The sequence below is a fragment of the Larus michahellis genome, chromosome 1 (assembly GCF_964199755.1).
Source record: "Larus michahellis chromosome 1, bLarMic1.1, whole genome shotgun sequence".
Lineage (NCBI taxonomy): Eukaryota > Metazoa > Chordata > Aves > Charadriiformes > Laridae > Larus > Larus michahellis.
In genome coordinates, this window is record NC_133896.1 from 138789503 (window position 1) to 138807802 (window position 18300).

Genomic DNA, 18300 nt, shown 5'->3' on the forward strand with positions numbered 1-18300 from the left:
ATTAAATCAGGATCATTATAGATACTAATCAGTGTGTAGAGAACATAGGTGTCTTTGGACACATTTACTATATTAAATAATTTTTGTTGATTTACTGGTATATTTTATTATGGCAAAATCTAAAGATGCCATCTGGCCTACAAGCTAAGTGCTGTTTGTTTAAGTGCCTCCAAAGCTTTGGTTCTTACTTCCCATTTCCTACAATTTTATAAGTGACTACTGTGACTAGTTGCCAAAGCAAAATTTGCATCTGGATACATAGGTTTTCAGCTTCTGTTTGTCTTTATTTTTTATTGGTAAAATAGATGGCAGGAAAAAAATTTTTTGAAAGGGCTTAAAGCACATAATTGTGTCACATGTACTTACAGTGTGCCAAGTTTGAAGAGTGAGTTTTTGGTTTACATTAGCCATTTTTGGTTTATGTTTTTCGTAAGTCTGTGTATATACACTGGGTACCAAGATTTCTAAGCAGTCAAGTTTAAGACAGAACAGCAAGTACTTTGTCAGTGCCGCTCTTTGTCCTGTTAAATTCTGGGGGGTTTGTTTTCTCTCCTAGGAGTTTGCCTGGGAATGCAATTAGCAGTTGTGGAATTTGCAAGAAACTGTTTGAATTGGAAAGGTAAGCTCAGTATGACTGTGTGAATATGATTTGCTTAGAAGAAATTTTATTCTACATGTGAAATGTGTATCTATTATTAGAACTATTATATAGAGCCTATAATCATTAGGTACTTGCAACATGATCATTTTCAGCTAAGCACCCTGTGCTACCTTTTTGTACAAAGGAGTAGGAACTCTTATTATGCAGATTGCTTGAAACTTGCTTCTTGATCTAAGCAGCATAGGAGAAAGTGTGCCTACAGTTCACCTCTGTCATCTCTTTCTGGAGCATGCAGGTGGTGAGGAGTAAAAAGCAAGAAGTGGTTTTCACACTTGCTTTCATTAATTGTAGTAGCCAAACCATAGCCGTTGCAGTAGTAGTATGAAGCGATTTAGCTCACCAATGAATTTCTATCACTAAGAGCTGAGAGGAAAAGGGTTTTGGAAGTAGGAAAGGGAGCCTGTGTGACGGAGGTCATAGGCTTCCTGTGGTTGCTTCAAAAGTGGTGCAGTATGTGCTTCAACATACAAGATTGTAGCTTTAATGCAGACAAGCCCTAAAATTTAACAGAACTGTTATGATGAGTTTATAGTGCAGGTAGAACAATGGAAATGTACTGTGTTTGTTTTGAACTCCTGTTTCAGATGCAAATTCTACAGAATTTGACCCAGACACAAAAAAACCTGTTGTAAGTACTGATTTTTTTCCTGCATATGTTTCGTGAACGTAGATCTTTTGCTAAAAAGGGAGTTCCCTGTGTGTACATTAAGGTCTCTATATATTTTTACATGGTAAAAGAGGTGAAGGGGTGTCCGCTGTCCCTATTAATTGTTGTTTAAAAAGGTGTTTTCTTTTAATAGTCCCTTGCTGTCATTTGCTCACTTTTGTGATTTGCTTTAGCTTTATATTTGTAATTTTTCTAATAGTTTCCTTTGCTGTAGACTGATTCTGGGAGTAGACAATAATGATTAGGTTGGCTTTACAAGAGAATAAAATATAAAGGGAAGCTGGAAAGCGTAGCACAGAGCTATTATCAAAATATAAATTTATATAAAAAATAAGGATTAGATGTAAAGCTGTTGAAAAATTCTTGTTTTTCCTTTATATAAATAGTATAAATAACCAATACACCCCTCCTCCCCCATGTATCTCACAGTCCTCCTTTTGAGAAAAATTTCAATGCTGTAGATGTGACAGGGTTCTCTGTATCATATGCCAATGGCAGAATTTTAGAATGGAGTTCTTCCAGGCATGTCCTAGTTTAGGAGAGTATAGTGTCACATTGTCATAATAGTAAAACTTAAAAATGATCAGTAAGAGAAGGTTTTTAAGAAAATGAAAAGGATCAGAAAACTACGTGTGAGATGGTGTAAGATGTATACATCTGTTGTAGTGATAAGTTAAGTGGGCTGCTCATAGTGACTCACTGTTTCCATATCAATTTCCTTCAAAAGAGTTTTGTTGGGATTTGTAAATAAAATATTTTTTTTCCTCATTTGCTTAGCCAAAACATGCAAATAGGAGGTTTGTAAAGTCTTTGACCTCTTTGTCAAGGTTGTTTATATGCATAGGAGAGATGATCTAGTGTGAACTTTTGAAGGTAAATTAGATACCTTCAGAGTTTCGGTGTGAGACCTGCTAAAACTTGGTGGCAGTTGGAAATGTCCTCAGATGAACAAAGGTAAACTTTGCATTTGGCATCAAATTTGTGGGTTTGACATTGTAAGAGGTCTCTTCCTTCACCCTTCAACTGTATGTGAAGACGTACTCTTTCTCTGGAGGGGTCAATTTCATAATAGCAGTATGTTGTAAAATGTGGAAGATGGTGGAAGATGTTGAAAGCTTACTGTAAATTTTTTGGGAAACAAGGGATAGTACAGAAGACTGATTCTGGGTCATCTTTGTTCCTAAGGGTTTTTAGTGTGAGTTTTATTTAACTTCCCCTGACTGCATTTCAGCTAGTCACCTCAGGTACCTTTTCAGGATGTAGTCAGATCATCAGGAGAGGGTGAGACACCCTTTGGAACTGCTGGTTTCGTAGAATCCTAGAATGGTTAGAGCTAAAAGGGACCTTGAAGATCATGTAGTTCCAACCCCCCTGCCATGGGCAGGGACACCTCCCACTAGACCAGGCTGCCCAAAGCCCCATCCAGCCTGGCCTTGAACACTTCCAGGGATGGGGCATCCACAGCTTCTCTGGGCAACCTGTTCCAGTGCCTCACCACCCTCACAGTAAAGAGTTTCTTCCTAATATCTAATCTAAATCTACCCTCTTTCAGTTTAAAACCATTACCCTGTGTCCTATCATTACACTCCCTGACAAAGAGTCCCTCCCCACCTTTCCTGTGGGTCCCCGTTAGGTACTGGAAGGCTGCTTTAAGGTCTCCCTGGAGCCTTCTCTTCTCCAGGCTGAACAACCCCAACTCTCTCAGCCTGTCCTCATAGGAGAGGTGCTCCAGCCCTCTGATCATCTTTGTGTCCCTTCGCTGGACTTGCTCCAGCAGGTTTATGTCCTTCTTATGTTGGGGACTCCAGAGCTGAACGCAGTACTCCAGGTGGGGTCTCATGAGATGGGAGTAGAGCGGCAGAATCACCTTCCTTGACCATTATTCTAAAGGTTGTTCACAGTAGCTGGCTCTGATGCAGAGCTCAACACTTAGCTGGTCAGGAACATGGATGCTTGTCTGCTGCAACCCTACCAGCGGTTTCTTCTATTACAGAAACTGTGGTGTGTATTGGTACAATATATCTGGGACAAAATTTTATTCCACAAGTAATTAACTGACTGATTTGCAGTTTGCATTCAAGGGCAAGTAAGGTATATATGTTAAAGAGAAAATTATGTGGACATAAAATTAAGGAAATAATGGAGTTAATGTATGTGTCATAGAAGATTAATACAGTGTTTACAATTGAAGCAGTGTGCTTACAGTACATATAATGGATATTCTTTTGTTCTGAGCTGCGTTGAGGTTCTGAAATTGGTTATTACCAGTCATATTTCAGCATCTTAATCTGATCTTTGACATCTCAATTCTGTGCGAGAAACAGATGTAAATCATTCCAAGGGGGAAATTTGCACTATCAGTAATTATAACTGCTAAATAATCCGCTTTAGCAGAGTCCATCTTGTGCTAAAAACTGTTTAGATATTCTATATAATAACAAATAAATAAAAATGATAGGAAGAGAAGCAGATTGGTGAAGCTTGTGAACTACCTGATGTAGAAGTTTCATTGCCCAAGAAGGTTAATTGGGAACACCCTATCAGCACTGATAATATCTTGCGATGCCGCTGTGTGGTTCAACTGAGTGCTAACTTACGAGCAAAGCAGTGTGCTTTTCTTTTGGTTCCCGCTCCTTTGGAGACTGAAGAGGGAGAAGAAAGGCACTGGTGAGGCAGTAGTTCTATTTCCTTTTATTTTTAAGAAAAAGGAGAAAAGACAGAAGTTCAAATATGTAGTTTGGCAGGGGAACTCAGGGGCAACCATAAAATATGCAGCTACTTACATCCCTTCTTAATTTGCTGAATGTTCAAATACTCAACTGTACTCACTGAAGCACAATGAAATATCTTGGTCTACTTTGATTCCCTTTTATCTGCATCTATGGAAATTTTGCACCTTTTTTATTAGAAATAAAACCTGAGATTTTCAAGTAATCATGTCACTCAGAATCAGGCTTCCAAAGGAAAAACAGGTGGCGGAAATAATGAGAAATTATATGACTGACAGCTGTCTCTCAATTAAAATAAGGTTTTTGTGAGGCTATTGTGACTTGTTCTGTTTTGAACAATAACGAATGCACAACTAAACGTGCAAACTTAGAGAGTTGCTTGCAATGCTGAATATGTTTCATTTTATCTGTTCACCTATTTCTACTAAGTATCACTACAACAATGTTGCTCAACGTGGGTTCTGCAAAAGCACCCATGAGTAATTTTATATAGGAGGAAAACCCCGTGTAACCCTGTATTGCTTATTTCAGGGAATATTGATATCAAATGTATTGGCAGTAAATGACTTCAAGTATTGTAGAGTTAAGATTTCAAATACCTCGGGAAAAATAGTGGTCTCTTCAAACAAAAAATGGAAGTTAATGACTTAATAATGTCAAACAGCCAAAATTGTGTATTGAAAATGCTGTAGGGAAAAAGAAATTCCTAAAGCTGAATATTTATGATGAAAACTTAAAGGAAATGGGACCTAGAATTTGAAAATATTAATAAGCTGTGATTTGGCCAAGAAGGCCAATGGCATCCTGGGGTGCATCAAGAAGAGTGTGGCCAGCAGGTCGAGGGAGGTCATCCTCCCCCTCTACTCTGCCCTGGTGAGGCTGCACCTGGAGTACTGTGTCCAGCGCTGGGCTCCCAGGTTCAAGAAGGGCAGGGAACTGCAGGAGAGGGTACAGCAAAGGGCTACCAAGATGATGAGGGGACTGGAACACCTCTCTTATGAAGAAAGGCTGAGGGATTTGGGTCTCTTCAGTCTGGAAAAAAGATGACTGAGGGGGGACCTTATCAACACTTATAAATACTTAAAGGGTGGGTGTCAGGAGGATGGGGCCAGGCTCTTTTCAGTGGTGCCCAGCGACAGGACAAGAGGTAATGGGCACAAAGTTGACCATAGGAAGTTCCACCTAAGCATGAGGAGGAACTTCTTTCCTTTGAGGGTGGCAGAGCCCTGGCACAGGCTGCCCAGAGAGGCGGTGGAGTCTCCGTCTCTGGAGACATTCCAAACCCGCCTGGACGCGTTCCTGTGGGACCTGCTGTGGGTGACCCTGCTCTGGCAGGGGGGTTGGACTAGATGATCTCCAGAGGTCCCTTCCAACCCTATGCTTCTACGATTCTATGATTATAAGCTGTGTTTGATAGATTTGAAGTTGCTATTAGATATTTTCATTTTGGCTTAAATTAAAAATGTGTACTCTGAATCTAAAAAAAACCCGCAAACCTCTTACATGACAATTATCTGTATTCACCAGACCATACCATTTACACTGTCAAAATACCACCTTAAGGTTTTGGCATCAATTCTTCTTTAACACAGGTTTGATTTCAGTAGGGAAAGTGAGGGCGGTGCACGAGCACTGATCACAGTCCCTCATGTTCTTGATCACATCTTGGTTGAATATTTGGAGGTCGTGTTCCCATTATATCTTCTTAAGCTTTCTGCTTTACTTTCTAGCCTTTTGGAAAATAATGATAGGAAAATTACTATTGTTATTTGCAGGAAGATAACTGTTCGGAAAAGTAATGCATGTGCTTCAGAGTAGTGCTTAGTATGAGTTTTCTGTTGCAAACGATAATTCTAAAATTAACTCCTTTAAAGGGAAACTGTGTAGTCTGTGAACTGCTGATGAACTGGATTCCTTGGATGGCAAAAGAGTTATTTGTTTTGTTCCACCTCTCTAGTCTTCCTCTACTATTAAACTTACCTTTATTTTTTTTTTGGATGAGCCTCTTAATTATGTTCTCTGTCAAATTTATTGCAACTGCATCTAATACTGTTCCAGGAAAAAAAGATGACTCTTTCCAGAAATAATTTTAACACACTTCTTTTTTTTTAAATTTAAAAAGGCTGAGTTTAATTGTGACTGTTGTTCTTTATGACCTATTGCATCTCGTGTAGGATCATGAAACTTTAGATATTGCGCTGGGTAAAATAAGTGCATTTTCTATGAACTCAAGAAATTGTGCATAAACAGATTTTGCCAGTAGGTGACACTCTTACAACATATTTGTTTCTGGATGCCAGCTTTTCCTATTCAGGATGTCCGTAACCTGATTGAATTAAAAAATTTCTAAGGTTGTCTAAGAGGTGAAAAGGAACGTATGTCCCACTTATGCAAAAGCACCTCTTAAAATTCTGTGGTTTTACTTATGTGTGTAAAATAGCTAACATTGCTTAGTAAGCAAATGTGTGTGAAGTATATTTAGTTTTGAAATCAAAGCATATTTTAGTTAATTTAGAATTACGTTTTTCATAAATGAGAAAAAAGTGGTAAATATTATAATTTTCTTTCCTTGCAAGAAGCATAACACATTTTAACAACTGAAGGCTTCGTGTAAAAGAATGGCCCGGGAGCTTGTTAGAACATTCATATCGTGTTTAAATATCATAATTTTTGAGGCTTCTGTTACCGCATCACTGGTGTGGAGTACTTTATTCCTCATTTCATGGGGGGGAAATTCAGGGATAGGAACCACTGTAGTATGGGATCCTGAATGCACTTGGTAGGCTTTGCAATTAAGTTGAGTCTTTAAGTCTTTAAGTAACTCTGAGATCTAACTGATTTGTCAGGATAATGGATGACGTTGGTGTTAAAATTCAGTCTGAAATTCCAGAGTTCTCTCGTAGGATTAGTGGCTAATCCACTGAATTACTTTTTCTCAAAATTTCCGTTCTTCTCATTTCTCTTCTTTTTCACTAATTTCCTCCTAAATTAAATAATAATGCCCATGGATTACATGTGTGAAAGTACGTATGTCACAGGGAATCATGCAATGAGAAGGTTAAAACTGCACCAGATAAATGTAATGAATGTTTTAATTGCAATGGCAATCACTCAGTTCCTATATATGCTTATGTAGTCCCATTTACAAGAGTCATAACCAAAAAAGTACATACTTATGTAAATGCAATTTAAAATGAACACGTAATGTTACAGTCCTCATACTTAGCATTGTTACATCATTGTTGAAAATAAGAACTTTATGTTTTGAAAATTTGAACCTTTTTACTGTGTGGAAGCATTGTCTTGTGTGAATGATGAAACTGAACCGGGAGGAGTATTGGATAGTATACACCAGGGGACACTCCTCAAATGGAATGATACAGCTTTCCTTTTGTGTGTTTTAGAAACCATTTGATTTGAAGTGCTCTAGAGGTCAAAATAATAGCTCAGGTAAAGCAGGGTTTATTAAACAACACATCCTCAAATGTAGCGTGAAATAGAAACCGGTAGTTTGAACTAATTGTGAGGCAGCTTAGCTGGAAAGTGTGGCAAGCGAATGTGCAGGAAACACAATACAAGACACAGTTATATGTCAAATCTTTATTCTGTATGTTTTAAAATCGTAACCAATCCGTGGGTTTAAGTGTACATATAATGTACACGAACACCAGGCTCTTCTCCGTCAAAGCAGTGATATTCATTCTTGCAGATGCCTTACTGTCCTGTACCGGTTATCTTTTTTATAAGCATCACAAACTCATCAAAGCTGACACTTCCATCATTATTTTTGTCCAACGATTTAACTATGTTGTCAAGTGAGAATGAATCCTGTTTTTATAGGAAAAGAATTAAAAAAAAAAAAAGAATGAAATAAATAGATTGCCACGACTATTTTCGTTTGAGGAATGTTGCCAAAAAGTGATGCAGTCGATAACAGTCAGTGTTACTTGAAGATGTTACTGGTAGCATCGTATTTACCAGTTTTACTGGTTAAACTAGAAATACAGTGCCTGCTATTGCCTGCCAGAAATGTTAACCAAGATATGATAACCATTTAAGAAGTATCAAGTATTACTCAAACAGAATACTTCAGTCTTGTGGGTAAATTCGGAGTTTAGGAAACTGAGCAGACGGAATAGCTGCAGCGTGTACATAGTCACCAATAAAAATTAATATGTATACCACCTACTGCTTTATTAGATACTAATTTTGGCCCTGCATACACTATTTGAAAACATGTCGCTACTTTCATTAGGCTTTTGACGAGGATCTGAGAGTCTCTTTCCCTCTGCTTTTTCTCTCTTTACTAGAAATACTGTTGAAAATGTCTTGCTAATGTATTAAATCTAGTTTAGATTAGTAGCTCCTTTTATTTGTCATGTCTGGTAAGAGTGCTTGTAACATCCTGATGCAGTGAGTATTCTGATAACATCCCTGATCAGGCTAGCTAATATAAAACCAGTTTTGATTTATAATTTAAATTTTTAAAATGTTTTCTTTCTTCATACTTTATGTCTATGCATGTTTTGTAATGTCCTATCCTGCTTTTATGTTGATTTATTATGGTGCCATATAGTTCTGCAAGCAAAGCAGATGCTTGAAAATGTCTGATATCCAGACAGAAGACATCAGTATTGCTTTTCCTGCGCAATTCCATTTCTACATATGTGGGAAAACGGGTATGGTGCCAAATTGTCTACAGCTAATGTAAAAAGCATTATATTTCTGAATTGGCATCACGTGTCCTATTAATTTTTGGTAATTAATTTCTGACGTGTTTTTTAAGGGAAAAAACCTTTGTGTTTTATTAGGTTTTTGGGTTTTTTAATTAGCCACTTCATGTTAATGAAATGACTAAATTGGATTACTGTGGTTCTCAAAATACTGGATTTTTGAGGCAACTTCTTTCAGACCTTTAGCAAAAATTACTTTTGTCAGCTATCTAAAACACAGTATTTAAGCATATGTTGAGCAAAAGAATCTAAATTGATTCCTAATGCAGTTCAGGAAAGGTTTGGCAGAGTGTATATATGAAATCGGAACCTAGATTTTTTCCAGCTACAGGAAGTGGGTATGTCTCTGTCTAGCTTGGTGGCATCTCTTTTCTTTACTTGGCATCTTTCTGGAATAGCAAACCTTTTATTTTTTGATGGCGGGAACTTAATCTAGATAGAAGTTGGCTCATGTTTGTTACTTTTAAATTTGTCCTACTAATTTACTTAGTTTATAGATTTTTATATATATTTTCTAGATTCAAGATTTATTATTTAGACTGAAACAAAAAATACTTTATAAGACTTAGATGCAATATTCTGGGTGAAATTTAGCTTACATAAAAACCCCAACCAAAACAGCTTCTTAGATTTTTGCATAGGGCTTTGTTATAAACTCCCTACTCAGATATCTGTTTGGAGCTACTGTTCGTTAATGTGAATCAAGTTTTATAAGCCAACACTTATTTAAGGATTATTTATGGAGTTAGTGAAAACATTTGGGCACAATAATCTGCCTTGCAACATCACTGTCTGTATTTCCTTTTTCCTATCCATTTCATAGGAAGCACAGTGAATATAATGAGTGAAACTTACCTTCAGATACTGTGCAAATTGATTCTGAAGTAGATTTTTCAGCCCACCAATTGACAGTGCACTGGTGCTACCCTCCATTAAAGCATACTGGGTAAAATACTTCAGAAGGTTATCATTGAGTAAATGTTCCATGTTTCTCCGGTGTTGTCTTGAAGAATAGCTGCAAACAAAGCAGACAATAACAATCCTGCGCATCAGAATTTTGAAATACATCTGACACCCTGTTCATTCATTTACTAACCATTTGAAATTAATACTTAACCTAGATTAAAAGGGGGGTGTTTGTTTTTTTTCTTCCTGTAAAACTGGATCAACTCTCCCAAGAAAAAAAAAATAATCTAAGTTAGGTTCAAAGATTTGAAATACCCAATATGTTTAGGTCACGCTTACCTCACTCAAAATCCAGAGCTTTCAAATGTATCCAGCAGAAGTGAGAGTCTCAGATTGGGGCAACCTTTATAGTTGCTTGCATGCTCCACCCTAATTATGAAACTAGCATTTGTCATTGAGTCAGTGCACTAGTTTTATTGTGCTTTCAATAGTCAAAGGAATAGGATACTTTAGCAACAGAAATGAGTAATATTTTTTGTTATCTCTGAAATGGATCAGCATCAGCATTCACCACTGAACTTGATGTAGGTTTATTTGGTCTTTATAGGCCACCCTGGAGAGGTTTTCTCTCTTAAATTTGTGTATTTTACACTTCAAGATGTACCACACCCAGAGAAGCCTCAAAAAGGCTCCTATGGGAATATGTATATCATTGGTTATTATAGTGGTCTTTTGGAAAATGGTAAATATAAATTTGTTTTTAAAAGATCCAGAAAAGCAAATAAAAAATGAAGAAGCTACTTGCCCTTTGTGTGAGTCGATAATCACCAATGCCAAAGCCAGTTCTCCAAATTTTGTGCTATTTCTTAGCACAAGAGTGATGAATTTGATCTGGGGCAAAATTTTGGTTGATACTATTAAGAATCACAACAGTCCGTGATGTGAATGGAAAAAGACTGAAGCATTCTAAATGGGAAAGGTGAATCTAAGGTTCTGAAAAATGGTTCCTTCTTGGGAACACCTTCATAACTGAGTGTCGTGTTCTGCAAGTTCTAAAATAATATTCCATTGATGGTTTGTGGGGCATTTTTGAGTGATATTCAGCCTGTGGCTGATGCTTCATGACCCAACACTGTTGGTTTTGCAACTGCTGAGTTGCTGGCTCTGGCTTTTACATGCTACTTAATCTGTCTGATATCTGCTGTTGTCATTTTTGGGTGCTTAGCTCCAGGATTACTTACTAGATCTTTCACCCTGTGCATCTCTTATTAAGGATCAACCACCATTGCATCACTTACGACTTTGGGCCAAGAGCTTTGTGGGTCTGTAGGAGACGGATGGGTTGGGAAGGGTTTTTTTGGTACTGCAGATATATGGGTCTAGGGTTCCATGACAGGTAAGTAGGAGGTTTCCTGAGAAGACTAGACAAGCTTTGCTAGATGAATCATGTAGATATACACCTTGCATTAGCAACCTGCTTGTATGTGCTTATACTCATTTCCCTAAGTGTCATAGAGAAGAGTATTAGAAGAGTCCTCCAGAGATCATATAATTCATTCTTCCCTTTGCCCTAGAGTGGAGTCACTGGTATTTATGTTGGATGTCTGCTTAACATAGTCTTAAGTGCCTTAAATAACGGTGACTCCACAACCTCCTTATCTGGTCCATTCCTTGTGGTTCCTTGTTTTGCTATTAGACAGTGTTACTAATGTCCACATGCCTTGTTACACTTAAGCCCCTTGCTTCTCCTGTCTCCACAGATAGGGAGAACAGACCTATCATCTTCCTTCTTAAGATGTCCTTTAACTTATTTGAGAAAACCTCTGTCCTCCTTTTTTGGTTCAGAAATCCTTGCTAGTTTAGTCTTCCTTTAGGAGTCCTGTTTCTTGGATCTACTCATTTTCTTGGCTTTGTCCAGTTGGTTCTTATCCTGCTTGAGATGCCATGTCCAAAGCTGTACAGCTTGTTCACCACTCTGGGGGCTCATGGTGTTGCAAATTTAAATAGCACCTGAAGCACTTGGTTGATGAGGAGGACCTTAATGTCATTTTTCAGGGAGGTGGCAGGATACAGGTCTTTAATAGTGGAAGACTTTGTCAAGTTTCTTGACACTTTATTTCAAACTTGTGGGGAGGACAAATATTCAGCAAAAAAAAAAATTCAGCGCAAAAGCCTGGCATTAGTTTGAGGATCAGAGATCAGGTGTGCCCCAATCTTTGTCCAATCCAACTGAGGGATGAAGCTGGAAATGCATTTTTCCTGTATTTGATTTTTGGCTCAACAGAAAGTCAAGAGCTGCTGCCGTCATCACTAGCAGAACCTCTACTGCTGCTACAGTAGATGGTGGTAGTGATGCAAGCCAGTCTGGGAGTCCTGGTCTAGAGTGCATTGTATGGGTTAGGGCAAGTCCCATACACCAAACTGAGGCGTGAACTCCATCATTGTTCGTGAGAGTAAGATACTCATAAGTCCTTTTCTCTTCCTATTCTTTCTGCAAACAAAATGCAAAACAAACATCTTTCTCCTTCCATCTTGTTTTCCACCTTTGGTAGATGATGAAATTTTATTAGTAGCGCATGACCAGGTGATCTTCTAAGTCTGCTGCTTCCTGATAAGGCTGCTTGCCTACAGCTCCTGCCTGTGGCAGCGTCACCACACTTATTGCTTTATCCCTTTTGAAAATTGTGTCAGTAAGCTGGTGTGCCTGATTTGTATTGTTGACACTACAGTATTTGCAGAACTTTTTTTCTTTAAGTATTCAAATGACTTGTCTTTACTTGTAGCAAAGGCCCCTCCCTGTCTTGAAGAGGTAGTAGATGCTTAGTAGTATGGAAGAAGAACTGTATTTCAAGGGATCACAACTCAAGGAATTCGGCACATTAGCCTTGTTAATTTGTTAAGGGTTCATTAAAGAACACCATCAAATTGCAAAATAGCATAACCAGTTTTACTGAAACATCTTCCCATGGAAGTGAGAGACCAATGTCTGGAAATTTAGGTGACCTGCTCAAGAGTTGCATGCCAAATCTGGGGTCTCTTCAGTTTAGCTTTATTCACAAGGCACTGTAATCTATAAAACATTGTCAGAGTGAGAAGAGTAAAGAGAGCATCAGAGTTGGGGTTTGTAGCTTGGTCTCCCAACTCTCTTCCTCTTCTCTCTCATTTAGACCACAGTGCCCTCCTCCAATAATTTGTGTGGTATCTCTTAACTCTGTATCGTAATCAGCAGCAGAACTCAGTTTGACAGGCCCCAGTACACTGTCTTTGCCAGAAGACCCCTTTGCAGGATGTAAGTGCTATTCTGAAATAGGTACAGTTTATCCAGCACAGCCCAGCAATGGCAGAATGATATCCAGGGGTAAGGAATTCTGGTCACTGACCAAGAATTTGAACAAAAGTAGGGGAAGATAATATATTACTTTTGCCAAGAACAGCATTTGGTATCAAGCTTTGATGTCAGTGCAAGCTGACTCCCAGTGTAGAAGCAGCAGTCCAGATTTGGTTTACAGTGTTTTGCTGCTCTTTCTTGGATGTATGAATATGTATTGTTCCTTCAGTTTGTCACGTAATTCAATTGGGTTTGCCCTGGGCTAGAGAAATCATGTTAGTAAACACCATATCCTTTTGGAATTGACGTTTTTATTGTAGCTAGATACAAAGCCATTAGCAAAAAAAGAACTAAGTTGATGATGTGTTGTAAGTCTGTTTAGGGATGCATCTGACACACATGTCCCTGGGATGATTGTGTGTCATTTGCTTTCAGTGATGGTGTCTGCAGATTCAATATTCATTCAAAATTGGCTGTTGCTGAGTGTTGCCCTAGTAAACTGGTTTGCTGGCATATTTGGAGCAAGCAATTCCAATCACGTTGGAGAGTAAGAGAATACAAGCTGCAGGGATGACTAAAGTTTGGGCACCACTGCTAGTGGTAGGAGTGGTGAAGCCTATGGCATCATGGTCACACGGTCTTCATGCATGTCTAATGATGGATTAAGTGGGTGGGATGGTAACTCAGGTGCTATCTTTTGCCCTTGTCACATCCTTCCTGCCACCATTGATGGCTGAATGGTATGTGAATCTGTGCTCCTTTTTTACCTTAACGTGCTGGACTATAAATTGGGTTGGTCTACAAGTAGATTTCTATGCCATTCACTGTCATCATTGGAAGGCACAAGACACCTTCAACAGGGGTGGGGCTGTCACCTGAGGGCAACAACTATCTCGGTCATCCTGTTTAATCCTTTGCTGATAGGTTAACGCCCTAACCATCCAGTATTTTTCCAGTTTCTTCGGTGTATTTTATTTTAGCAGCATCACTGTTACTTGCATGTTAGCCTAACTACTTTAAAGCTAGTTGAGGAACCTCTGTGAGGCTTATGTTACAGCCTGACCGCAGTACAGAAGTGTCTACTGTCAAGGTGAAATCGGCTATAATTGAGAACATATATTTGTGGATGTTGTGCATTTGGAAAGAAAGACCAGGAGGTGGTTTTGTGCTTCATATTCACTTATTTCTACTTCTGTACTGCTTGTGCATCATCTCTAGCTTCCAGACGTCACTCACTGGATCAAAGCCCTTGTAAACTTTGGTAACTTTCTGGATTGGAAGTGGAGAAGGAGGATGGGACAGTAAAATAAGTTGGGCTGGATTAGGGACTCTGTGGAACATATGATTTCTTAACTGATTTGCAAAGAAATCTTGCACAGGTGTCAAATAATTTTGATTTCTTATTAAGTAAAGTAGCAGAGCAGTATTTGTATAGAACCAATGCTAGTATAAAGAATGTATATGTGTCTATGCCTGTTTTAAAATACCAATCTCTAGCTGCATCTGAAGTTAGATACAGAATATGTACAATAATAGATCGGTAGGAATAATATTTTTTTAGGTGGTTGTACTGTAGATAATTTGCAAATAATAAAAGGAAAGCCGTGGAGATGCAGATGTCTGCTGCTACCATGATGTGTGTTCATTTTGACTATAAGGGCTTTGGTGAGTTCTGCAGAGAATCAGTCTTGCGACTGCAGTCATCTTCAGACATTCTTGCACCACCTGCAAAAAGGAAAAGGCTTTAAAGTTGGGATCCTGATAGTCAGTCTACTACACGGGACCTTTTTCAAGGTGTATGTTGGCAGATCTGGAACTAACTCTAGTGCAAATAGGGGAGTTGCGGTACAGCTTTTCAATGTTGCTATTGCCATGGGTTCTTACTGTCAGGCTAGGAGGAGACAAAGGACAGGTTGAGAGAGAAGGAACATCCAGTTAACAAATTTTCTGAAAAAGATCAAATAATTATGGGTGAGAAGTTCAGAAAACTGCACTACTGCCACTGTAGAGAACCTGGCATTGCTTTGAGGTATGGAACTGTTAGATGGAAGTTGAGGATGGGTTGTAAAATCCTTTGTGTGTCACAGGTGATGCATTTCTTATGTTAAAATTGCCATTGTTTGTAAAACCTGCAATGGTGACGTGTGAAAGGGTTGTCTCATCTCACAAATTAAACTTGAACTATATGGGTTATCCTGACAAGAGTTTCTTCCAGGCCCTCCCTTGTTATACTATGACATACACCTAATGAGACATTGAAGGTGTCTCCTTAAACAGGACTGGGTGCGGCTGCTACAGGGATGAATGACTTCATATGATGCGTTGTTTGTAGTCAGCTTTAAATTGATGTTGTGTTATTCATTGTAGCTATATGTGTCAGCTTTTGCTGCCACATGAAGACATCTGGAAGACAAACTATTATATCGCTGAAACTACCTGTGATATAGATATTCTATGTTACATGAGGCAGTTTTGAGGGAGAACGTGTCTCAGGAAGGGGTTTTATCCTTCCGCTTTCTGAACGTTGGCTCATGCAGCAGTGCAATAAGGTTGTTACTGCTACAGCTGAAATTTACAGTTAGTGTAATTGCTAAAACGCTAAAATTTTTTGTTTGTTCCTAAACTCAGATTTCTTTTGTGGCATTCTTAATAGTGCTTAAAAATGCATAAATCTCCATTCCAGCAAGGCACATATGCATTTACAGAGGAGTGACAAAAATGTTTCAGGTAGGGCAAAAAAGTATAAGTAAGGTAATGCTGTACAGGGGGCACTAGCAAGTTTGTTATTTTCCTGATGAGATCAAGTCTTCTCTCAGCTGTCCCCTGACCTTGGAGGTGCCTGGACTCTTTAGATGTAGGTACCCAGCTGTATCTAAGAACCCTTCTTCATTCTGAAAATTAAACTGATGAGGAGAGATAGAATCAAGTTCTGTAGTTTGCTTTCAAAGCATTGTTGTTGCTCTTAATGCAAAGCTGATGGACTAGAGGTCTAGAGGTGCACCTAATTAACCACATGGGCACATAATGTAGGAATTACTTGGCACTGAGATACCTAAATCCCAAAGTGTGAAAATACTAGTAAGAAGCTCCTTTGCACAGCTTTCTTCTTGCCTAGAAATACCTATAACCTCTTTTCAGGCAAGTCCAGTACTACTGTCTGTCAATGTGATAACCCTACTAGTGGGTCAGAAATGACACATCTGGTTGTCTCGATCCTGGAAGGGCCTAATCCATTACATATTCTCACAATTTATTTAATATGATTTGATAGAAAGGAGCCTGATATAATTTGAGTTAGTGACACTTCCTTTTTAAGCAAGCCTACAGCTTGAGATGGTATGGTGATGTGATAGGATACTCTTGATTCTCTTTGTGTGCATGTGGGGAAGATTGGGAAACCTGGTTTCTGGCTTCTTTATCTGAAACAAATTTGCCTTTTACATTAAACAACAGGAGCTGGGAGAATGAGTATTCTGAATTTTTGACCACATGGATCGGCGTGCGCTCTTGTGTGGATGTCTTTGTACACTGCGTGGAGACAGGGGGCCCCCAGCACAGTTACAATGCTCAAGCCCCTAGAAATTGGGCACTGAGGTCTTCTATCAGAATTGTGCTGCAGTGACCCTCTAGGCCATTGTGACCCTGCTGCAGCTGTGTTGGCCTTGCTGCTGAAGCAGAAGGGTATTACTGAGACAGTGCCACACACAATACTGAGTAAAGGTGCTTGTGCTAGGAAATGCCCACCTGCTTTCCTCCAGGAACAGGTAAGTTTGGGGAACACAGCAGCAACCATGGGAGGTGCTCTTAGGGGGAAAGAAATGAAGGTCATTTTACAAGGCTTCTTTGGTCTCAACCTCTGAATCTCTCTGTTCAATTTCTTTATCTTCAGCACTCTAAGAACAACTAGATCAGCCTTGCCGGCCTTGTCAGACCGAGCAGTGCAAAATGCGGAGGAGGAGAAGTAGCATAGTGGTGAGAACCTTGGAGCTCTCTCTTACATTCAGAGAAAGATGTGTTTATATGCACTGGTTGAGCTCCAGTAGTTGCTAGTTCTCAGTCAGAAGTCTACAAGTATGCCATGCCATGTAAAATCAGATAATTAGTGGCATTCTGGGATACGTTTCATTACCGATGTGAAGCATAACAAAAACGATGTTACAAAGTAACAGCTTTACCTTTGGCATACAAATCCGTCATCTGTTAGCACTTTGATGTGTTGATTTGTAGATACAATAGATATTTGCGAAACTCTTTCCAAAGGAAAACTGTCGAACTGTTTAAGTAAATTACCATGAAAAACTGTCCGTTCTCTCTGATATGTGAATTTGGGACAATGGAAGCAAATTAACAGAAGTCTCCCCCTGCCTCCTCTTTTGACCAAGTCAAGAGTTACCCTGGGACATGAGGGAAACCCAAATATTAAATCAGAGGGAACTAATCAGGTGTATGAGAAGAGTGGCCCTTGTCTAACTAACGGTATAGAGCAATAAGTTGTCTAAATATGTTATATGGGATTATGGCCTATTGAAAGAAATGAAGCTATTGCTACTTAACAAAAACTGTAGTCAAGAAGGAATAGTGCATGTGTACCTAGATAACGTTAGATTTGCTAATTACCTAATGTGATTGCTAAATCAAAGCCAAATTATAATAAATTCAATAAGTAACAGCAATAGTAGTGTGGAAGTTCTCAGTTTACACAAATGGATCAAATGAGGAATTTATAAAGAACTGTAAAACAGAACTTCAAAGAAGTAGATTTGCATTTTGTTATAAACTGAAATTAACAATTTATCACTCTCAATCATAACTCATTTCTCAGTTGTGCTGGTGAGGAACCCGACTATCAATTAAGTTGAATTGAAGATTCAACCTTAGAGCCGGTTTCATTTATTTTGGGTTAGTAACTAGTCTTGCCTTCAAGACAGAAAGGTTTTGCTTTTTGCTTTCCTTTCTTTCCTGTAATACACAGAAGTTCACAGCTAAGCTGTAACAAATTATAGCTTTACGAAGTTTCTTAGGATTCAGAATCAAGAGTGGAGAGGATTTTATAAGAAACTTTTAAGTGTATTTAGCTTGTAAGGGTGTGCACCAGGTGCCATGCGGAGCTCGGCCTTAAGGCTAGCATCAGTTTGGAACAGACCTGTGTAAGCCCAAGATCCCTGTGCATGCTGTGGCCTTTGTGTGTCAGAACTGGCAAAACATCAAAAAAGGAGAAACATTGGTTTTCCTCTGAGATGTTACTAAAGTTGATTTTTCCCAACACCTCTGCACAC

The 18300-nt window shown here is 38.8% G+C and overlaps 1 protein-coding gene across 2 annotated transcripts in view; it reads left to right on the forward strand.

Moving 5' to 3' along the window:
• Positions 1 to 18300, forward strand: part of CTPS2 (CTP synthase 2) — a 78347-nt gene that overhangs the window by 24561 nt on the left and 35486 nt on the right. For both annotated transcript variants that reach the window (XM_074605762.1, XM_074605772.1), the window contains exons 12-13: positions 557 to 619; positions 1246 to 1289. In XM_074605762.1, coding sequence (XP_074461863.1) covers positions 557 to 619; positions 1246 to 1289 — 107 coding nt within the window. The remainder of the gene's footprint in view (positions 1 to 556; positions 620 to 1245; positions 1290 to 18300) is intronic.